Below are 18457 nucleotides of genomic sequence, written 5' to 3' on the forward strand. Positions count from 1 at the left end.
TTGTTTCACTTAGAATAATACTCTCCAGGTCCCTCCATGTCGTCTCAAAGGATAAGAGATCTTTCTTTCTTATAGTTGCATAGTACTCCATTGTGTATATGTGCCACAGCTTTTTTATCCACTCGTCTACTGATGGACATTTGGGCTATTTTCAGATCTTAGCTATTGTAAATAGTGCTGCTACAAACATGGGGCTACATATAATCTTTCTGATTGGTGTTTCAGGCTTCTTAGGGTATATTCCTACAAGTGGGATCACTGGGTCAAATGGCAGTTCAATTTTTAATTTTTTGAGGTAACACCATAGTGTTTTCCATAGTGACTGCAGCAGTCTGCATTCCCACTAGCTGTGTAGCTAAGATCTGGAAATAGCCCAAATGTCCATCAGTAGACAAATGGATAAAAACACATTGGTACATATACACGATGGAGTACTATGCAGCTGTAAGAAAGAAAGATCTCTTATCCTTTGTGACGACATGGAGGGACCTGAAGAGTATTATCCTAAGTGAAACAGAGAAAGACAAATATCCCATGATCTCACATATTTGTTGAATATAATGAACGTAACAGTCTGAGGAATGAGATAATCCCAGGGACATGGAATTGGGGTACAGACTGACAATCCCCAGAAGAGGGTGTGGGGGGATATAAACCACAGAACTTATATGCATGTATGCTTGAACAATGGACGTGGAGAATAAAGCTGGGGACTGGGCAGGGAGGGAGGGAGGGGGGAATTAGTAGGAGGAAAAGGAGAAACATCTGTAGCAAAAACAAATAAATTAAATAAATAAATAAAAATTAAAAAAGGTAAAAATAGAAAGTAAGTAAATGTAATAGTAAATACTACCCTAATACAAAAGATTATCATTGTATTTAATAAAATGCATTTGAAATGTACATTGTCGTAATTTCACTAATTTCTCAAATAACTGTTTATTTCTAAATAAGCAATAATTCACTATATAATAATAATTAGAATTTTCTACACCCACATTTCATTTATTTATTTTAATAAGAAGGACTGTATTCTAAATTAGGAATAATAAAAATGACTACAAAAAGTATCTTTTCAGCTTGGCTGGTGTTTCTCAGAGGACTGAGTGTTGTCCAATGCACCAAGAGGTCTCAGGTTAGATTTTTGGTCAGGGCACATGCCAAGGTTATGGGCTTGATCTCCAGTAGGGGGCATGCAGGAGGCCACTAATCGATGTTTCTTTTCTGTTCTCTTCCTCTCTCTCTAAAAAATCATAAACGCATTAAAAAAACAAAAAAAACAAAAACAAAGTGTCTCTTCAATTCAATTTGTTTTTTCTTGCAGAGTGCTGATATGAGCCCAGCAAGTAGCACCACGTCCCTCCCTGTGAGTCCTCTTACTGAAGAACCGTTGCCTTTCAAGGTAAAACACAAACAAACAAACATGATTGCTTATCATATTTTAGGATAGTTAATAAATACAGTAGAGCAGGTATTTCATGCATAGGTGGTAAAGTGAACTGTTGTAATCTGTAATAATCTTATATCAGATGTTAAAATCTTTTGTTTTGTTGTCTTTCTAGTTGCTAAATAAAAGTAAGGGTTTGGACTAGAAATTAATACTTTATGGAACACATTGTTTGCTTGGAATGTAAAACATAGTGATTTCATTTTAATAGTTTGATGTTACATGAATTAGAGGTTTCTAATCTTTTGTCTATATTAATTTAAGCAATAAATTTAGAATGAATGTTCAGCCCTCATCAAGTGGTTAAATTTTCATTGATGACTCTAGGTAATAATTAATTATCTAATCTTTACAAAATAATAGTCAAAATCAAGACTTGAAACATGGAACCATTTATCCAAACACATATTTTTAAAATATGTAAGTAAATATGTAAATAAATATTTAAGTAGTGTGATTAATAGAATCCTTCAGTTTGGCAGGCTTTATGCATTAAAAATATGAAGTCAACTTTTTGTTTTGCTATTTAAGATGAGATTTTTCTCTGTATGCCAAAGCTTGTAGATTAACTACTTTATATTTCTGCCAGGGATATTTGGTTTTCATTAGGATTATTATAAATAACAATACTCCTTAAGAGTTAGAATAATACACTTACATGCAATAGTTCCGGTTTAGTTTTGTTTAAAGACAGAGAAATGTACACTTTGGGATTCATTGTGACTTTCATGATTTTTGTATTCATCATAAAATGGTTATTGTTATTGTGGATTTTTATTTTTTATTTTTCATACGAGGTCTATATCTTATTCAACCTCATACTGCTTATACCTAGTGCAGTGGTGGGCATGTATTTACATACATTGAATATTTACTGTAGTGTTAAAATGAAAATAATAGAAGACAATAAATTCCATTGTATATCTTAGTTTTCTAATTATGCATGTTTTCTTGCTTAATGATAGATAGTAATAATAGTTAAAAGCCCATTTTAGCCCAGCTGGTGTGGCTCAGTGGTTGAGTGTTGACCCATGCACCAAGAGGTCGCTGGTTCAATTCCCAGTGAGGGCACATGCCCAGGTTGTGGGCCAAATCCCCAGTGGGGGGCATGCAGGAGGCAGCCAATTGATGTTCTCTCATCGATGTTTCTCTCTCTCTCCCTCCCCTTCCTCTCTCTCTAAAACTCAATAAAGAAAAAAAAAAATTTTAAGTCCACTTTATATCAGAAAATTGTGAAGTACTGAATAGTATTCTGATTATATTATTTATTGAGAAATATATCTTTGTTATTGTATAACAAAAGGAAAAAATAATACAAATGTTTCAAAGCTTAATGTTACTTGATATTTTCACCTTATGGTGCATAAGATAAAATTAACAGAAGAAACATATCTTTCACAATGTTTTAATTGGATTTTAAAAGCATCTTCAGAAGCCATTTTCTCTTTATAATATATTGACAATGCCTACACTCCTTGAAAATTAATATATTTATTTTTTGTTAATCCTCACCCAAGGATATTTTCCCACAGATTTTTAGATAGAGTATGAGAGAAAGAGAGAGACATTGATTGGTTGCCTCCCACATGGCCCCAAACAGGGCTGCGGATTGAAGCTGCAACCTAGGTATGTGCCCTTGACCATGAATCAAACATGCAACCATTAGGTCAGTGAGCCAACACTCTAACCACTTAGCCAAACTGGCCAGGGTAAAATTAATGCATTTTTAACAGAGTTAAAATTAAAGGTGAAGCTACAGTCTAAAATAAGATGACAGAAAGCTAATATAAATATGATTAACTTAGCTAGAGTGTCTGGTTAGTTCTAAGAGCTCAATACTTGTTCCTGTGTTAATGTGTTCAGGGTATTATCAACAATTAAAACTTCCAAGTGCTGCCCTGGCCTGTTTCGCTCAGTGGTAGAGCATTGGCCTGCAGACCAAAGAGTCCCAGGTTTGGTTCCCACGAAGGGAATGTACTTCGGTTGCAGTTTGTCCCCAGCCCTGGTTGGGGTCGTGTGGGTGGCAACCACTTGATGTGTCTGTCTCACATCGATGTTTCTCTCTGTCTTCCTTCCTCTCTCCCTCCCGCTCTATCTGAAGATAAATGCAAAGTTGTCCTTGAGTGAGGATAAAAAAAACAAGCAACAACAAAAAAATTACAAGTGCTTATAATATATAAGTTTGGATTTTGATAGCCAAGGCAGTTATAGTACCACTTAATTTACTTCTTTTGTGAAAGGAATATTATTTATATTTTTTTTGAAATATTTTATCAGGTACAAAAACATCTCACTAGTACTTAAATGTATTTAAAGTTTGAAATTACAAAATGAAATTCCTGTGTTTGCTTCTTTTGTTTTTATATTATAAATTGTTATGTAAATGAGTAATAAATATTCATTTATCTTTATGTAAATAAAAAATATATAGAAATTCTTTTGAGATATACCTTAGTAATATAGTGCAACAAAAATGTGTTGAAAACTATTTAACACATAAAAGACATTTAAGTTGTCTTATAACCATATCTGGAAAAATCCTGATAATTTATTTGCATCTAAAATTTTGTTTAAAATTATATTTGACTAAATGATAATGAAAAGAATTTTTTTTCTCATTCCCCATAAGTGTGGCATTCTCTTTCAAGTAAATATAAAATTGATCCTCTTTAACTCCTTAGCTTCCTTTTCTAAGACCATGATTCCAGCATCCAACACCATGACCATCTGCCCTAATGAGGCCTCTGAAAGATAAGCTTTGATGGCTGATTGAAGGAATTGATTTTATCCTTTTCCTGGGAAGTAATTAGATTACTAAAATAAATGTATTCCATTTTTTTCCTCAGTCTATTCTGGAAGTACTCATGCAACAGTTGGAGGAAAATATCCTGTTTGGGCTCAAAAGTTTGCCAAAGTGAATGCTGTTTTTAATTATCATCTTTAGATAACGTTCAGATTAAATTGGTTTTAACCTTACAATTTCAAATAATGACATATATATCTGAATGTCAGATGATAAATTGGCTAGCAATAGTCTACAGTAGAGTCTATTAAATTAAATGTGGAAGAAAACTGGGTAATATCTGGGAGAATCTCCCAAGGAGTCAAGAAAGGTAGGTTAAACAAGACATTAGAGAACTTGTTTGGGACAAAATGCTTCTTTTCCACAATAAGGCAGTATTTTTCAATACCATTAATATTTTAGCTCATTCTTCAATTTATTTTTTAAACAAAAACCTATCTATACTGAAGAATAATTAAAGCCTCATATACTTACTCACTTTTCTATTTTCTCCACGGAGCAGTTAACCTCCTACTGAACTTAGACTTGCATTTACCACTTAAAACCTATTGCTATAGTGTTTTGTTTGGCTTAGTTAGTCTTTCAAAAAATGAGAATGTTTCCTTCCAATATTCATTGAGTCTTAAATGATTGCAGGGAACTTTGGGCCTTTCTTTCAGATAGAACTGATTGACCAACGATAAGAAGGGCAGGGCCCAGGAAAGCCATTTCACCACCGTCATTACCATCCCCCACTGTATTCATGTCTGGCCATGAAAGCTTTTGAATATATCTTTTCAGAGAAGAAGATGTATAATGCATGATTCTCCACTTTATTGCAAGTAATAAACTCACAGACTTCCCAGTCAGACTCTTGGTGCTGAGAAGTTTCTAGGATTCCAAGTTCATATATTTGTGCAGAATATTGCTATGGACATACTTTTGGAGACAAAGGGCAAATGTATAATAACCTCTATTTTTAAATACAGTATTCAGCATTACATGAACTCTATACACAGCTGGTCTGTCATATGCCACTACATCATTATGGATAACTAATTTGCATGGGTGGGAATAATGTTTTATCATGTAATCATACTAAAATCATAAAAGTTCATGATCATTCATCTAAGGCTTTGATATTTAAAAGAGAGAGAGAGAGAACACACTGCTTAACTATTAATTACATTTTTTCTGTTTTTCTATAGAATAACAATGAACCCAGTTGACATTGTTAAATTTGATTTTCCCGGTTTACTGTATTCAACATTTTCTCTCTGCCATTCTCCCTGATTTTTCTCAACTGTCTAATCACCTGCCTCCTCTCTCCCTATATGTTAGCCTCAGTCAGATGTTCCACACCAAGGATGCCTTGGGGCCACCACATTTTACCGTTCTTTAGTAGGAATACCCTATTAATTTATTTGTATGGAAACAGTCTCATTCCATTCCTAGAACTAACTCTCTTGAAGCTAAAGCTGGTTCATTGTTCCCGACCCCTATAATAATAGATGTTATTTTGGCCATGTTCTTTTTGCCAGCCACTTTCATCACATAGTTTTAAATTCATTTATACTTTAATGAAGCATGGCTTCTAGATATGGTCCCTTTTCCTCCAAAAAGCATCGTTTCTTTGATTAGATATGTTAGAAAAAGGAATTTTTTTCCCCTTATCCTTTTATTCTTATCCTGCGATAAATTGAACAGATAGAAACAAATTCAACTCCATTTTTCTTTGGACTCTGCTTCAAGAGCACAAAAGGCACTGAACTCGACCCTCCATTCACCAATCTTCAAAGTCTAAAAGCAAAAATAATTCGTTGCTTTTCTTGACCCATTCACTGACTGCTGCTTCTCTGTGACATTTAGGTTCCTAGACTAATGAGCTCGAGTGCTTAGGATATGCATTGGAGCCCCTATCTGACGGCCAGCCATCTTCCCAGGAGCTGCCAAAGAGTGGTGCTGGGCTCGTACCCGGGTCTCCTCGTGCAGTCCAAAGTTCTCTTGACTCCTTTTCTCATCCTCAGAAACCATCATTTAGTCTAGACTAGAGAAACTCTTCAAGGTTTCCTCAGATATTGTTTCTCTCTCTTTAATTAGCCAGGGTCTGAAAAATGTATTTTTTGAAATATAATTGAGGAAAAGAATTGTCTGAAGTGTCTGATGATTCTTCTGTCCTGACACAAACGTCACTTTAAGAAGCACAGAGTCACCTGTTGAAGCAAGGGACAAAGAGGTGGAAATAGATATATTAATGTGTCAAAAAAAAAAAAAAATGTATCCTGTCATGCGATGCTAGAATGTTAGGGGGAGAAATGATGATGATGACTCCACTTGACTATGGAGCCTGAACTCAGGACTTAGTAACATCTCAGTTATCTGAAATAAATATTATATAGAAAAAAAAAATCCAGAAATTATACAACTGTCAACCATTAATTATTTGAATGGATATAGTAAATCCTTATTAGAAATAAAGAAGTACATAATTGCCCGGCCGGTGTGGCTCACTGGTTGAGCATCGACCCGTGCAACAAGAGGTTGCTGGTTCGATTCCAGGTCAGGGCATATGCCCAGGTTGTGGGCCAAATCCCCAGTGGGGGGCATGCAGGAAAAAGCCAACAGATGTTCTTTCTCATTGGTGTTTCTATCTCTCTCCCTCTCCCTTCCTCTCTCTCTATAAAACAATCAATAAAGAAATAAAAAGAAAGAAAGAAAGAAATACGTAATCATTTCTGTAACCATAAGGACATCTAGTACCTTTTTATCAGGAATATACCATAGTATATTTTTCTTTAATTTCCCAAACCTCCCCCTGTGAGTTAACCCGGTAACGTCCTAAATGCGAGTTCCACTAAAGGAACATTGTTCAATCACATTAGATACTGGGAGAAACCACACTGTGAACAAAGCAATGTTGATATTTTACTGTTTATGTGTGAAAACACCGGCATACTAAGGAGTGTCAGTTTGGTTTGTCTAACAACACAGTGGAAAAGCGCATCTGGGACCACAGGAGAGAGGAGTAGATATCCACATAACATCCACAACGCCATCTGTTGTCTATCCTGCAGAGATTTAGATAGTTTCGTGTGAGTGTTTATTGTTGTTTTTCATGAATTTAATAGCCTCTCATTATTAAAAATCATTTTTTCGTATGACACAGAAAGAGTCCCAAATGGTATATTGCGCACTTTTGTCCATGTTCTTGACTAGGCTATCTATTCATTCATTCGTATGTTAATGAACAAATTTAATGAATACCTACAATTCACCTGATAATATTTTAGACACTGGTATTTCAACGTAAACAACACAGACCAAATTCCTGCTTTCTTGTATTTGGATTGTAATGAAGAAAGGTAGACAGTAAAAATGCAAACGTACAACATGTCAGGTAGGGATAATAAATGTGATGATGAGAAATGAAGCAGGATTTGGAGGACAGAAAGTAACTCTGAAGTGTGCTACTGTTTCAAAAAGGATGGTCATAGATGGCCACCCGGATGAGGGGATATTTTAGGAGAGACCATAATGAAGAAAGGGAGGAAGCCACATCTGTCTATGGGAAATGGCCTGAGAACCAGAAGTGAAGAACGTATGAGGCAAGAGAAGAGTTGACCTTTGGGACAGTCAAGAGTGCCACTGTGGCTGATCAGGGGAAATGAGGGGGGAGTAATGAGAGAGAAGGTCAGAGAGGAGCCAGGTCAGGAAAGGCCTTGTAGGCCTTTGTGAAGACCAGGGATCTTACTTTACAAGGAATGGGAAACCATGCAGGTGTTTTGGAAAAAACAACTGACAATCAGATTTAACTTTTGAAACCATCATTCAGACTTCTGTGTAGATCCAGGCACAGGGGGCAGGGTAGAGGAAGGAAGCCCGGGCTCCAGTAGCTTAGAGATGATGGCGGCTTAAACTGGAGCAGTAAAAGTTGGGCGGTAAACGTCGGCAGGATTTTGGACTCATTTTGAATTTGAGTCCACAGATGTATTGATGGATTGTATGTCCGATATATATAAAAAAAGAGCAATATCAAAGATTATCCTTAATTCTAACAGTCTCTGTATTTTCCTATTTTTACCTCTTTGATATCTTTCTGATGTTGAAAATATTAGATATCATAATGTAGAGATTAATGAAATCTTATTTTTTGTTGGTTTGGTTTAATTAGTAGTAGGGAGGCAGAGGGACTAACTGTGAGATGGCAGATAATGTCAGTTCTACTAGAGCTAATATTCAGTTCTGCACGGAATACTAATTTCTGGTAATTTGTTTTCTCTCCTAGATAACTGAAAAACACATAGGTAAAACTAGATTTAACTTATAATTTTATGTGGATTTATAGAGATAATAATTATGAGACCAAAACATGACTTCTTAGTGCTTAGTGGAAGAAATGAGCAGGCAGAACAAAAAATCTCCAAGGGATAGCTGATGAATCTTGAATATAAAACCACACTATGATTATTTAAGGAATTGATTTATGATATGAAAATAATTTTAATACAAAATGACATCAATGTGTTTCCCTAATGGTAATAAATTTTAGGTGGTATCTATAAATGTATAGTTTAAGCAATTATTTTTGATGACTTAAAAATAAAATGATTGTTTCAGTAATCTAATAAACCATTTTAAAACTTGATACCCTAAAACAATAACTTCTTATTGTTGTTTATGATTCTTTAGGTTGAGCATATCTGGAGAGTTCTTACTTGAGGTTCACAAATGGGAACAGTAAGATGTAGGCTGAGAATGTACTTATCTGAAGGGTCAAGTGGGGTAGACATCCAAGATGACTCCCTATGGACTAGCTTGAGTTTTCTCACAGTGTGGTGGTTTTAGAGTAATTAGAATTATTACATGGCATCTGTCACCCACCAGAGTGAATGATCCAAAAGGAGAGGATGTAGAAGCTACCCAGCCAATTACGAACTAGACACAGAAATGGACAGCTTTCCCTTCATATCCTTCTATGTTGGTTAAGCAATTATATGGTAGGTTGATGGTCCCCAAGAAAACCCCTATGTTCAAAGATTTGTTGGAAGGACTCACAGAACTCAGCTTGTAGCCATACAGAGCACACACACTCTTCTTTTAGCAATGTATGTGATATTTCTACCCAGTGAAGCCCATTAAAAATTCAACACCCAGGGTTTTTATTGGAGACTGGTCATATAGGAACTCTGACCCTAGAGCACACAGAAATTCCAAACTCCTAGAAAGTAATTAGGTGTGCAGCATAAATGGTGGTGTTTGTACAGATGGTTTTGGGCAGAGTGAACTACTCTCAATCTTAATGGGAAGTTTGATATGTGTGTTAGATACTGTTTATCAGTCAAGTTCTCAAAAGCCAGCCAGTGGCCAACCTTACAAGCAGCCCTTTCTAAGGATAGTGTATTAGTTTGCTAGGACTGCTGTAACAAAACACCACACAGACTAGCTGGCTTAAACAACAAAAAATTATTTTCTCACAATTATGAAGGCTAGAAGTCCAAATTCATGGTTCTGGAAGGGTTGGTTTCTGGTGAACCTCTCTTTTTGGCTTGCAGGTGTTCTTCCAATGTGCTCTTACTTGGCGTTTTCTCTGTGAATGAACATCCCAGGTGTTTCTTCCTCCTCTTATATGGACACAGTCCTGTTGAATTAAAGCCCACCCATATCCTTATTTTAACTTACATTTTTAAAGATCTTATCTTCAAATATGGTTACATTCTGAGGTAATGGGAATTGGAGTTTCAATATATGAATTGGGAGGGGGGGGTCCAATTCAGCCCATAGCAATAGACTCAAGACTACTATGTTATCTCATGTCTGTACATAGGGCCCACCTTGACTCAAGGGAATGTGAAATAAACTGCATCTCTCGATGGAGCATGACAGGGATTTGCTGCAATCTTCAGTCTAACATATTGATATATGGCATTCTTTTATTAATACAACTTTCAGTGCCATTGAATTCTCAGGTGTGAGGAGTTTGGGTTTGAGGACATGTTTAAGGAAATAAGAGATTTCATTAAATGTTTATATTTATTGACCAATATACTCATGTGAGTATATTTTCAATGCTATTTTTATTATATTTGGGAACTTTACTTAAATGTCACCATATTTGAATTAGCTTACAATTCTTAAAATCTTGTGGTTGATAGTATAAAAGAATTATGGCTTTAAATATATTTACCAAATTTTTTATTTTTACCACTGAGAGCAAAATTTAAATTGAAATAAAAACTACCAAACGCTACTTTCTGTATTATTTTATGCTAACTTTTCTTTTTGGTCTGTCAAGATGAATTGTGAATGAACATTATATATATATTATTTGATTTTTGCACATAGCATTACTGATATATGATGAATGCTCACAAAGAAAAATTATAATTTTATATACAGATAAAACAAATAAGATTATTTTTACATAAATTAAAGCCAAAACCAATTTTATTTAATTTGTATTAAAGATATGCAATCTCTCTCAGACCTCAGGGAAAAGGATTTTAATGAAAAAATAAGCAAATATTTATATGTTGCCTACTAGCTTCATATTGCTGTCCAAGTTACTTTCACACACTGTCCAAATGATTTCAGGAAGGCATGTGCAAGATATAGAACTTGTCAACATTAATACATGCTAAATATAATGGCATACCCCTTCCCACTCCTTCTCCAGCTCACACATTCATTTTCTTCCTTAGATTTAAATCTGATGAGTTTCTTTATCTTTTCGTAGATTGATGCCTTAGGAGAATTTAACTTTGTTGCATTCTCCAAGTGGTATTAATAATAAAACTTTCTTTGTTAAACGCCTTATTTTAACATGATTTCAGAACATTGAGTTATACTCTGTTTATTTTTTCTAATCAAAGGGTCCCTTTGTTATACTTAGTGGACAAGATCTGTTAAAAATGATCTCAGAACATTGAATTCAAAGATCCACTTTCTATATCATTGAGTTTAAGAAAGACCTAGAAAATAAGATGTATAGAGATGGATTTTATTTCATAATTTACAAAACTGGGGATTTTGTAGGAAAAGCTTGAATTTAGAATACAGATATAGTACATAGAAGGGTAAAAACCAGGTGTAGAACATGGGAAGATAATTTTGGATACACTTGTACATACAAGACAAGATGTTGAAGTACTGCTATCCAAATCCTAAAGCCAACAAAAGACTTGAAAAATTGGGAAATAAAACTTTATGTATTTATTGAAAAAAATGGATTTTACAGAAATGGAGTCATTATGACCTCGACCTTGGGTTGGGGACCCATTTTAAAGTGGAGTGGCAACACTGAAACATTTGTTTTATCTGCCAACAAGGTGTCGGCATTTTATTGGAATATAGTTGAAGTCAACATGTGTACAGTTGGCTGGTGCTCTGTTCCTGAACTCCTGCTGGCCCCAAGTGTTAAGAAAACCTTGATAAGAGATAGTAAATAGCAGAGCTGGCCCTCATTGCTATGCACATGAATATTAACAAGATCTCTTTTAACATCTAATGCAGACATCAGATGTTGGAATTGGCTTGGGATTAATACTGCATTTGAGAAAACAATATCATTCTCAACATTCTCAATGATAATTTAAGCAGCTGATCTCATGTATAGCACATTCAGTGTTTATTTCTGATCTCAGCGTTACCATTTCATATGCTCTAGACCATATATATTCATTCTTTGTTTTGTTTTGTTTTTTGTTTTTTTGGTACGTGCCCCTACCGGGAACTGAACCCAGAACTCTCCGGTCCACAGGCCAACGCTCCAGCCACTGAGCCAAACTGGCCAGGGCCATTCTTTGTTTTTTAATATAATCTCTAGTATTACTTCAGAATTTACCTGTAAGTGTGAAATATACTGTTATACTTTTTTAAAAAAAATAAGAAATTGGTAATCAAGATAAAATTTAAAGACTTTGATTCATTATTGACATTGCCCATTGGAGATTGACCACGAATATGAGAACCTATCAAAGTGGACTCAGCATGAATTTTGTTTAATCTGGTAATAACTTCCATCTGTTCTATCTTGAAATTGTCTATTTAAATAACACATGAGTTTTAGAAGTCAAATCATATCAATATGCACTTGCAACTTTAAAACATGATGTGCATGGAATCAAACAAAATAAACAAACAAAATCGAAACAGATTTGTAGATACAAACTACAGACTGATAGCTACCAGAGGGATGGGGTGTTGGGAGGCTGTTGAAATAGGTGAAGGGATTAAGCGAAGAACAACAACAAATACTCACACTCAGACAACAGTATGGTGAATGCCAGAGGGAAGGGGTTATGAGGGGGGGTAGAAAACGGTAAAGGGGGGATAAATGATGATGGAAGTAGACTTGACTTTGGGTGGTGAACACAATACAGTATACAGATGATGTATTATAGACTTGTACACCTGAAACCTATATAATTTTGTTGACCTATGTCACCCCTGTAAATTCAATAACAAGCATATTATACACACACACACACACACACATATATGCACACACATGCATATATATATATGTGTATATATATATATATATGTATATATAGTATAGAATTGAGTGTAGTTAATTCTACCATATATCAAGTAATCTAGAAATGGTTATATTATCCTTGGTAACTTCTATAATCTAATAACTTTTAACATAAGCTTAAAGATTATTAAACCTAAAATATTTTACTAAGACATTGGGCATCTATTGTTTTAATTATACAATGTGGATGTATTAAACGGCCGTGGTGAGAGATGCAATAAAAGGAGTAAAATAAGTACATATTCTGTTCTGAAGTCTTTGCATCATACATTTAGAATTTGTCACTGCAGTTTTTATACTACACATAAATAACTGGGCTGCAATTCTGTTATTTATAGTAATACTGCTGGGCAAATTGGCCTACTAATGACACCAATTAAAAGTTGGCTAATAATTATGAAAAATTGGAAAATTCTATTTACTCTTGCCTATAATAAGGATATTCCTAGCAGTGTAGGGAAACTTATGAATATCAACTTCAAAATGCATTCAAAAAGAGATGAGGAAAGGTGCACTGTAGTTTTTAAGAAACTTACTGTTATCCTCTTGGATAGTGGTTGATTCATCACAGAGAACACTGAAGTTAAACAATGCCTGATGGATGTATCAGAATATAAGCAGCAGCCTAATATCAGTAATTGTGAAGATAGATGTAATTTGAATATTCTACATTATTTTTGATGTCAGAGTCTCGGCTTTGGAAATTCAGTTTTCTTTTAAGTTTTTGCAGGTTATCAGCAGTCAGCTTATGTCTGCAACTGGGCATGCCCTTTTCCTCAGGTAATCTCTCTTACTCCAGTAAATCTGATGGTAAACCCTTATGTCAGGAGATGTAACAGACACCAGAGATGTTGCCTAAATCTGTTATACTAGAATTTTATTGCATATAATTCTTATTAAGAATAAAGGTTTATTTAGAGTACTTAGGCCCTCCTAAACAAGACTTTGGCAGCAGTATTTGAGCCTAAATTTTTTTTAAAAGCTGAGCAGAATTATCCAAGAATAATTAATGGTAGAGGAATTAAGTTTTCTTTTCTCCCTTAGTGTCCTTGCCAGGAAATTGGCAACAGAGTCAGTAAAAAAATGGAGTCATGTCAGTTGCTACACTGTGATAAAGGGAATTTGGTCACAATTTCTAGTACTAATGCCTACAGGAATAAAGTCAACAGGGTTCTATTTTCTTGTTAATATAGCCATTTCATTCTCTTTCTTGTTCTTTCCTATGGAATTTAGTCACTACTGTTGTCATTTTTTACTATTTCTGTTACTTTTTTGAATGTGGTAAGTCATTCAGAACAGTTAACAAACATGTATTGAGGTCTTACTATGTAGATAGAGGAAGATACAAACAAGTGGAAGAACATACCATGTTCATGGATTGAAAGAATTAACATCATTAAATGTCTATACTACTCAAAGCAATCTGTAGATTCAATGCAACCCCTATTAAAATACCAACAGCTTATTTCACAGAGCTAGAGCAAATATTCCAAAAATTTATATGGAAACCAAAAAGATCCTGAGTAAACACTGCAATCTTGAGAAAGAAGAACCAAATTGGTTGAGGGGTCACAATACCAGATACAAATTATACTACAAAGCCACTGCAATCAAAACAGCCTGGTAGTGGCACAAGAACAGGCATATAGATCAATGGAACAGAACAGAGAAAACAGAAACTGACCCAAGTCATTATGCTCAATTAATATATGACAAAGAAGGCAAGAGCATACAATGGAGTAAAGTCGGTCTTCTTTAATAAATGGTGTTGGGAAAACTGGATAGCTACATGCAAAAAAAACATGAAACTAGACCACCAATTTACACCATGCACAAGAATAAACTTAAATTTTATTTTTTTCAAATGGATAAAAAGACTTAAATGTAAGCCATGAAACCATAAAAATCCTAGAAGAAAACATAGACAGCAAAATCTCAAGACATCTCATGTAGTAGCAGAATTTTTACTTATACATCGCCTCGGGCAAGAGAAACAAAGGAAAAAATAAACAAATGGGATTACATCAAACTAAAAGATTTCTATATAGCAAAAGATACCAGCATCAAATTGAAAAGGGAACTCACTTTAGTTAAATAGTTAGAATACACATGACTCTTTTTTCCTCTAATTTTTAAGTGACTATCATATTGATACAAAGAAATAAATATCCATTGTGCTGGATTACACATGTATTTCCTTTACCTTTAGTATACTTTCCCATCTTCTCTGTCTGGCCAACATCTAATCCCTACTTCATGCCCAATTAAATGCCACTCCCTCTGTGAAAATTCCTCCCAAAAGTCACCTCAATACTTTAATCCAACTCCTAATATGAAAATATAAAACTTATATTATAAATTATTTATAATCTTTGCCAACAGCTATAGGTATTCAAAGATGTAGAGATTGTATTTCATATTCTTTATGTTTTCCATTTCAGTGCCTAGGATAGAAATAATATACAACACTAGTGATAAATAAATGAGTGAAGTACTGAATGAATGAATAAATGGTGAAAAAAACACTTTCACTTAAGACGTAATGTCTCTTCAGGTGTTTTAGCCTATTAAAATTGAAATGGTCATTTTATTAAATAAGACATTTAGAAACTGAAAAATATAACAAAGTCTACCAAGCTATACAAGTATATCAGCTGACCAGATTTTCTGTAGCTTATTGTATTTTTTGCCTACAACTCTAATGGTAGCTGGACCAATCCTAGGTACAAAGGTTCTGTTATGAGAGTAATTTGGTGCTAGGAAATTTAGTATTCAATGGCCCTTGTTTGTCACGATCTTGTCTTGTGTTCTGAAAATTTGGTGTCTGCTTTAGCTGGTATTTGTTTAATAACCAGTGTCTGAAACAACTGCATTATGTCAACTGCCTATTTGGATACATACACGTTACCTTTCCTGAGATTCTCATAATTAAATGCTGGAAGTTTTAGATACAGACTGATTTTTCCAAATTGGAAATCCTGAAAGCTGTCTCCTTCTTCAGACTATTAATCCTCAACACACATGATTATTGACTCATTTTACAGATAAGGAAATTGAAGCTCAGAATAGTTAAGAACCTGACTAGAGGTCATAGTGCTGGTACATGGCTCAACTGGAATTAAAACTCAAGTTTTAAAATTCTAAAGACTATGGCTTTTAACTACTGTATTTTAGAAAGTCAACAGTCCTTTTATTGTAAACATGATTCTGACTGTTCTACAATTCTGACTGTTCATTGGTTTTATCTAACTAAAAAGAGATAAAAATAAAAACAGGTACAGTACAGATAAAGAGTAGAGAAAACAAGAGAAGAAAAAAAAAGTGGGGGTAGTAAAAAGAAAAGATACAAGAAATCATCCCTCTCTTCTTTAGGTTTGGCGTCTATTGCTATAATCATTCTACTAAAGTTATGTTTGTTTTTCTTTTCTTTTATTGATAGACCTAATAATTTTGAGCTACATTTACAATCCTGGAATGAAAGCCACTGATATATTGGTCAGTTTTCACAGATGCAGAGAATAAAATTTGTTTTGGCTAGTTTAAATAGAAGGAATTTTAGTATTGGGTATTTGGTACATACATTTCTTGGAAAGTCAGAAAACCATGCTTATGTAGTGACAAAAGGCCAGGAGAAATTTCTGCCTGGAAGAAATAGACTATGGTGCCAGATTGACAGCAAGAGAAAAGGGATGGGGATCCAGGTTTTTGGGATTTAATATGTAGTTGGGATTTTTTTGTTGTTGTTCTTTTTTCATTTTTCATTTTTGAAGGAGAGAGAGAGAGGATGATAATTTGAGAGTTAGTGCTGCGTGGTTGGTTTCGGTATTTATAATTAGGAAGAATAAGGTTGTCTGAGAGTTGTGAGATGAGATGATGAAGACAATATTTACCTAGTCATCCCAAACTTTTTTTTTCATTTTGACATGGAATATGTTCTAAAAAAATTTTTTTAAACTTTTGACCTCCTTCACCTATTTCCCCCACCCCCCTAACACTGCTTCTAGAACTACCAATATGTTTTCTGTATCTACGAGCTTGATGTTTTGGGTTTTCTGTTGTTGTTCTTGTTGTTTTTAGATAATATGGTATTAGTTTTTCTCTGTCTGACTTATTTCAGCATGATGCCCTCATAGTTCAACCATGTTGTTTCAAGTGTCAAGATTTCATTCTTTCTTTATGGCTAAATAATATGCCATTTCATATTTATTTGCATATGTACAAAGATTAATTGTAGTTCATATATTAAATAGTTTGTTAAAGTATTTGAATTTTTCTTATTGGATTATTGAGTTATGAGATTGTATTTTCAATTGTTTGCTATTATATGTATATTTATATAATGTATTCAATTAGAATAATCTGGTTTTTAAATTGAAATTTGTTTTTTTTTTCATTATAGAATTCATTTTGAGTTATGTGTACCTCTTTCTGAATAACAAAGCATTATTTTATATCTATGTTTATATTTTGGACTTTAATATAAGAAAGGTAACCCAACATTTTTTTTTTTAAATCCTCACCCGAAGACATTTTTTTTTGTTTTTTGTTCAGATAGAGTGGGAGGGAGAGAGAGAGAGAGAGAGAGAGAGAGAGAGAGAGGAACATCAACATGAAAGGGACACATCGAGTGGTTGCCACCCGCACAACCCAATCAGGACTGGGGACAAACTGCAACCGAGGTACGTGTCCTTAGCGGGAACAGAACCCGGGTCTCTCTGGACTGCAGGCCGACGCTCTGACCGCTGAGCCAAACCGGCCAGAGCAATAACCCAACATTCTTTAATTTAAAAAAATATAAGACAAAATGTGTCTTAAGACCACGTTAAAAGTTATAAGCACATTCAAAATCCTATATGGGCCATGATCCAAATGTTTGCTCAGAAGTTATCTGTTTAGAATGCTGCTCGTGCTAAACTACAAAGCCTCCTGATTTATCTAAAATAGTACAGATTTTAATTTCTTAAGCATTTCTATAGGCTAGACAAATTTTAAGGTATTTTGCATATATTTTTCTTAGGAAAAACTTTATTAATTTAGCTAGATGTTTGTCATCCCATTTTTCATAAGAAAAAACGGAGACTAGCGTCTTTAATATTTTCAATATATCTCTAATAATTGGCAATGCAAAACTGATTCCAAAGCCCATGATTTAAACTACCATACTATGTTACAGATGGTACCTTGACATATAAACATAGTGTCTAATTCAATGTCACCTGCATTAATTGGGATGAAGACAGGGACTAGATCGGAGTACATCTTAGGACCACTCAAAGGATGTGTTGACTAGATAATTCAGTATCACAGAAGAGTGTAACATCATGATTTCAATTAACATAATCAAGTAACAGTCTATTTCAAATACATATCTGAATTTCTTATAGAACGTATGCTGGTTACTATAATTATTCGCATATGTTTATTTTTCCATATGTTCATCATACACTCCACTCTGTATATTACACTATTGTGCCCTCTCTATAATTTACCATCCCATCTAGCACTGTATTTTACATAATCATCACTCAATATTTGTTAAATTTGGATTCAAATGACAAACCAATTAGCTTGGTTTCATTAGCACCTTATCTGGCAGATGCTAAAGAGCTGGAGGAGCCATGTCTCCCATGTTGTCAGCACTTCTGCAGATACTTTAAAAACAAGAAAAATGAACACGTTCTGTTTAGTGCTG

General features: G+C 34.3%; 1 protein-coding gene across 2 annotated transcripts in view; it reads left to right on the forward strand.

Moving 5' to 3' along the window:
* CCSER1 (coiled-coil serine rich protein 1) overlaps positions 1–18457 on the forward strand; it is a 723258-nt gene that overhangs the window by 546896 nt on the left and 157905 nt on the right. For both annotated transcript variants that reach the window (XM_036243021.1, XM_036243030.1), the window contains exon 7: positions 1325–1402. In XM_036243021.1, coding sequence (XP_036098914.1) covers positions 1325–1402 — 78 coding nt within the window. The remainder of the gene's footprint in view (positions 1–1324; positions 1403–18457) is intronic.

The sequence above is a fragment of the Molossus molossus genome, unplaced genomic scaffold, assembly GCF_014108415.1.
Source record: "Molossus molossus isolate mMolMol1 unplaced genomic scaffold, mMolMol1.p scaffold_m16_p_1, whole genome shotgun sequence".
Lineage (NCBI taxonomy): Eukaryota > Metazoa > Chordata > Mammalia > Chiroptera > Molossidae > Molossus > Molossus molossus.